The sequence below is a fragment of the Corvus brachyrhynchos genome, unplaced genomic scaffold (genome assembly GCF_000691975.1).
Source record: "Corvus brachyrhynchos isolate BGI_N302 unplaced genomic scaffold, ASM69197v1 scaffold85, whole genome shotgun sequence".
Lineage (NCBI taxonomy): Eukaryota > Metazoa > Chordata > Aves > Passeriformes > Corvidae > Corvus > Corvus brachyrhynchos.
The window spans coordinates 1099839-1104609 of record NW_008238634.1 but is presented as its reverse complement, the minus strand read 5'-3'; the positions used below and the strand labels follow the sequence as shown (position 1 = coordinate 1104609).

The 4771-nt window shown below is 61.8% G+C and overlaps 1 protein-coding gene across 1 annotated transcript in view; it reads right to left on the bottom strand.

Annotated features, from left to right (window-relative positions):
* The window catches only part of LOC103617760 (V-type proton ATPase subunit B, kidney isoform), a gene marked incomplete at its 5' end in the record, with an annotated part of 9806 nt that overhangs the window by 3042 nt on the left and 1993 nt on the right, over window positions 1–4771 (bottom strand). Inside the window, 6 exons of the mRNA XM_017737379.1 lie at window positions 582–732; window positions 2142–2265; window positions 2674–2771; window positions 2860–2961; window positions 3424–3563; window positions 4468–4545. Of these exons, the coding sequence (XP_017592868.1) occupies window positions 582–732; window positions 2142–2265; window positions 2674–2771; window positions 2860–2961; window positions 3424–3563; window positions 4468–4545 (693 nt within the window). The remainder of the gene's footprint in view (window positions 1–581; window positions 733–2141; window positions 2266–2673; window positions 2772–2859; window positions 2962–3423; window positions 3564–4467; window positions 4546–4771) is intronic.

Below are 4771 nucleotides of genomic sequence, written 5' to 3'. Positions count from 1 at the left end.
TTGCGGTGTCACCCCCATGTCCTGGAGCTGGGGACCCCAAATGGGAGGTGTTGAGGGGTGGTTGGGATGATTCGGAGGGGTCTCGGTGTCACCTGCCCTGTCCTGGAGCTGGGGACCCCAAACAGGAGGCATTGAGGGGTAGTTGGGATGATTTGGAAGGGTCTCGGTGTCACCCCCCTGTCCTGGAGCTGGGAACCCCAAACAGGAGGTGTTGAGGGGTGGTTGGGATGATTTGGAGGGGTCTCGGTGTCACCCCCTTGTCCTGGAGCCGGGGACCTCAAACAGGAGGTGTTACGGGGTGGTTGGGATGTCTCAGAGGGGTCTCGGTGTCACCCCCCTGTCCTGGAGCCGGGGACCCCAAACAGGAGGTGTTGAGGGGTGGTTGGGGACACAGGGAAGTCTCACATCCTAAATCACCGCAGCAGCATCACCACCCCAAAAGGCGCTCCCCAAAACTGGGTTAAACCAGAGCAATTTGGGATTTGCCAACCCTGCGATTTCCCGGAGTGGGCAAATCCCGATCTCCCGGTATTCCCGTATCCCCTCCCCTGGTATTCCCGGCCTCGCCGTGTCCCGCTGACCGTCGTTGGGCATGGTGAGGATCGGGATCTGGGTGATGGAGCCGTTCCTGCCCTCCACGCGCCCGGCGCGCTCGTAGATGGTGGCCAGGTCCGTGTACATGTAGCCAGGGAAGCCACGGCGGCCCGGGACTTCCTCCCTGGCTGCCGACACCTTTGGGATTGGGGGGAGGGGGGTCAGGGCACCCCAAACACCCCAAAACCCATGGGAGGCACGAGGGACACGAGTGTCCTGGGCAGCTCAGGCAACCCCAAAAACCCCAGGTGTGCTGGGCATCCCAGACACCCCGAACACCCCAAAAACCATGGGAACCCCAGGTGTGCAGGGTATCCTGAGGACTCCAGACACCCCAAAAACCCCAGAGTTACCAGGGCCACGAGTGTCCTGAGCAGCCCAGGCAACCCCAAAACCCCCGGGTGTGCTGGGTGCCCCAAACACCCCAAAACCCCCAAGAACCCTGGGAACCCCAGGTGCTCTGGGTACCCCAAACACCCCAGGCACCCTAAAAACCCGAGAACCATGGGAACCCCAGGTGTGCAAGGTATCCTGAGGACTCCAGACACCCCAAAAACCCCGGGCACCCCAAACACCCCAAGAACTATGGGAACCTCAAGGGTACTACTGGGCACCCCGAGCATCCCAAGTACCCCAAACACCCCTGTCACCCCAGGACAACCCCAGGCGCCCCAAACACCCCAAGAACCCGGGGAACCTCAGGGGTACTGGGTAACCCAAACACCCTGAGCTCCCCAGGAACACCAAACACCCCAAAAAACACGGGAAGCCCAGATGTCCTCGTCACCCTGAGCACCCCAGGTAACCCCAAACACCCCAAAAACCCCAAGGACCCAGGGAAGCCCAGCTGTCCTCGTCACCCCAAACACCCCAAGGACTCTGGGAAGCCCAGCTGTCGTCGTCACCCTGAGCACCCCAGGTACCCCAAACCCCCCAAACCCCGCAAGGACCCAGGGAAGCCCAGATGTCCTCATCACCCTGAGCACCCCAAAAACCCCAAGGACCCAGGGAACCCCACTTGTCCTTGTCACCCTGAGCACCCCAAACCCTCCAAGAACCCAGGGAACCCCACTTGTCCTTGTCACCCTGAGCACCCCAGGTAACCCCAAACACCCCAAAAACCCCAAGAACCCAGGGAAGCCCAGCTGTCCTGTCACCCTGAGCACCCCAAACACCCCAAGAACCCAAGGGAACCCCAGCTGTCCTCATCACCCCAAACACCCCAAGGACTCTGGGAAGCCCAGCTGTCGTCGTCACCCTGAGCACCCCAGGTACCCCAAACACCTCCAAAACCCCAAACACCCCCAAAACCACAGGAACCCCAGCTGTCCTCGTCACCCCGAGCACCCCAAACACCCCAAGGACCCAGGGAAGCCCAGCTGTCCTCGTCACCCTGAGCACCCCAGGTACCCCAAACACCTCCAAAACCCCAAACACCCCAAAAACCACAGGAACCCCAGCTGTCTTCGTCACCCCGAGCACCCCAAACACCCCAAGGACCCAGGGAACCCCAACTGCCCTCGTCACCCCGAGCACCCCGGGCTGACCTCGCGGAGCGCCTCGGCGTAGGAGCTCATGTCGGTCAGGATGACCAGCACGTGCTTCTCGCACTGGTACGCCAGGAACTCGGCCGTGGTCAGCGCCAGCCGGGGCGTGATGATCCTCTCGATCCTGTGGGACACCCCTAATTAGCCTAATTAGCCTGATTAAGCCCCGCAGGGCAGGTTTGAGGGTGCCAGGCGGGTGCACAGAGGAGCCCAGCCCGGTGTGGGATCGATCGTGGTCCCCCACGGGCTGGGTTGGCACTGGGGGGAGCAGCGGGGACTCGCGGAGTTTTGGGGTCCCCACATAGGGTGGGGCATTGGGGAACCCCAGATGGAGCCAGGAGAGCTCCCCCCAAACTGATCGGGGTGGGATTGGGTGGGTCCTGGTGGGGGAGAGGAAGGGAGAGGGAGAAGTGGGGAAGGAGAAAGGAGGGATAAAAGAGAGGGAGAGGGAGAAAGGAGGAGGAAGAGGAGGAAGAGGAGGAAGAGGAGGAAGAGGAGGAAGAGGAGGAGCCGGAGCCGGGCTGTTCCTCACGTGGGGTCGTTGGCCAGGTTGAGGAACAGGCACACGTTCTCCATGGAGCCGTTCTGCTCGAAGTCCGACTTGAAGAACCGCGCGGTCTCCATGTTCACCTGTGGGACACGCGGTCAGCGGGGCGGGGATATGGGGACACGGCAGTGCTGGCGTCCCCCGGGATGTCCCATCCTGTCCCCGACTCACCCCCATGGCCGCGAAGACGATGGCGAAGTTGTCCTCGTGGAAATCCACCACATCCTTGGATTTCTTCACCAGCCCGGCCTGGCGGCAGATCTGCGCCGCGATCTGGGCGAGGGGACGGGGACGGAGGTGGCAGCAGGGACAGCCCGGAGTGACCACAGCCCCCGTGGGACTGGGGCACGGCCCCACAGGTCAGGGGTCAGCAGGGTGTCACCCCCTCGCTGTGTCCTGCCTTGCCTGTGGTCACTCCCTGTGGTCACTCCCTGTGGTCACTCCTGACCTGTCAGGGTTTGTTCCCATCCCCCTCTGGGATTTCCAGCCCCTCCTGCTCTGTCCCCTCTGCCACAGCCACTCTCGTGGGAATATTAGGAGGGTCCGGATCCCCACAATCCCTGGATTTAGGGACCCCAAATCAGCCCAGACACCCCCACACAAAGCACGCAGGGATTGCTGTGCCAATGGGGAAACTGAGGCACGAGCTGATGGCAGTTTCCTGACACCAGGAGAGGGGATCCGACCTTCCCAAATCCCTCCATCCTCCTCTTCCCGCAATTCCCGGGCACCCACCTCGTTGTGGGGCAGCCCGGCAGCAGAAAAGATGGGAATTTTCTGGCCGCGGGCAATGCTGTTCATGACGTCGATGGGAGAGATCCCGGTCTGGATCATCTCCTCAGGATAGATGCGGCCGTGGGGGTTGATGGGCTGGCCTGGAGAGGGAAAGGGAGGAATCATGGAATGGTTTGGGTTGGAAGAGGACTTAAACCCATCCAGTGCCACGCAGGGACTCCTTCCACCATCCCAGGTTGCTCCAAGCCCTGTCCAGCCTGGCCTTGGACACTGCCAGGGATGGGGCTGGAAGCGGATGCAAGGAGGGTGCAAAAAATTGGGAAGGAACTTCTGGAGTTGAGCAGGGAGCAGCTCTGGGATGGGACAGGAACCGTCCCAGCACCTGGACACCCATGTGGGCACCCCAGTGGGGAGGGAGGGATGGAGGGATGGAGGGATGGATGGATGGATGGATGGAGGGAGGGATGGAGGGATGGATGGAGGGATGGAGGGAGGGATGGATGGATGGATAGGGATGGATGGATGGACAGACGGACGGATGGATGGATGGAGGGACAGATGGATGGATGGATGGATGGAGGGATGGATGGAGGGATGGATGGAGGGAGGGATGGGTGGATGGATAAAGGATGGATGGATGGATGGATGGATAAAGGATGGATGGATGACGGATGGATGGATGAAAGGAGGGATGGATGGATGGATAGGGATGGATGGAGGGACAGATGGATGGAGGGATGGAAGGACAGATGGATGGATGGAGGGATGGATGGATGGACAGAAGGATGGATGGATGGACGGACGCATGGAGGGATGGACGGATGGAGGGATGGAAGGACAGACGCATGGAGGGATGGACGGATGGAGGGATGGAAGGACAGACGGATGGACAGAGGGATGGATGGATGGATGGATGGATGGATGGATGGATGGATGGATGTGGTGACACCACAGAGCCGCTGTGGCCATCAGGGCACAGCATCACCCCCCATTCCAGACTATCCCTAAGCCCCTCCCGCATTCCCGCAAAGCCGGAGCCGTCACCGTTGATGTCCAGGAAGTCCTCGGCCATCACGGCGGGGCCGCTGTCGATGGGTTTGCCGGAGCCGTTGAACACCCGGCCTGCGGAGACAGAGGGACCATCCCTTCCTGAGGCCACCAGCCCAGAGTGGCACCTGCCCGTCCCATGGCCCTGGGGCACGGTCCCCATCCCGATCCAGGTCCCCATCCCGATCCAGGTCCCCAGCACATCCACGGGACACCCCACCCACCCCCAGAGGGGCACAGGGACCCGGCGCTGGGGGGGGGTGTGGCTGTGGGGCAGAAGGTGTCACCTGCGGGCTGGGTG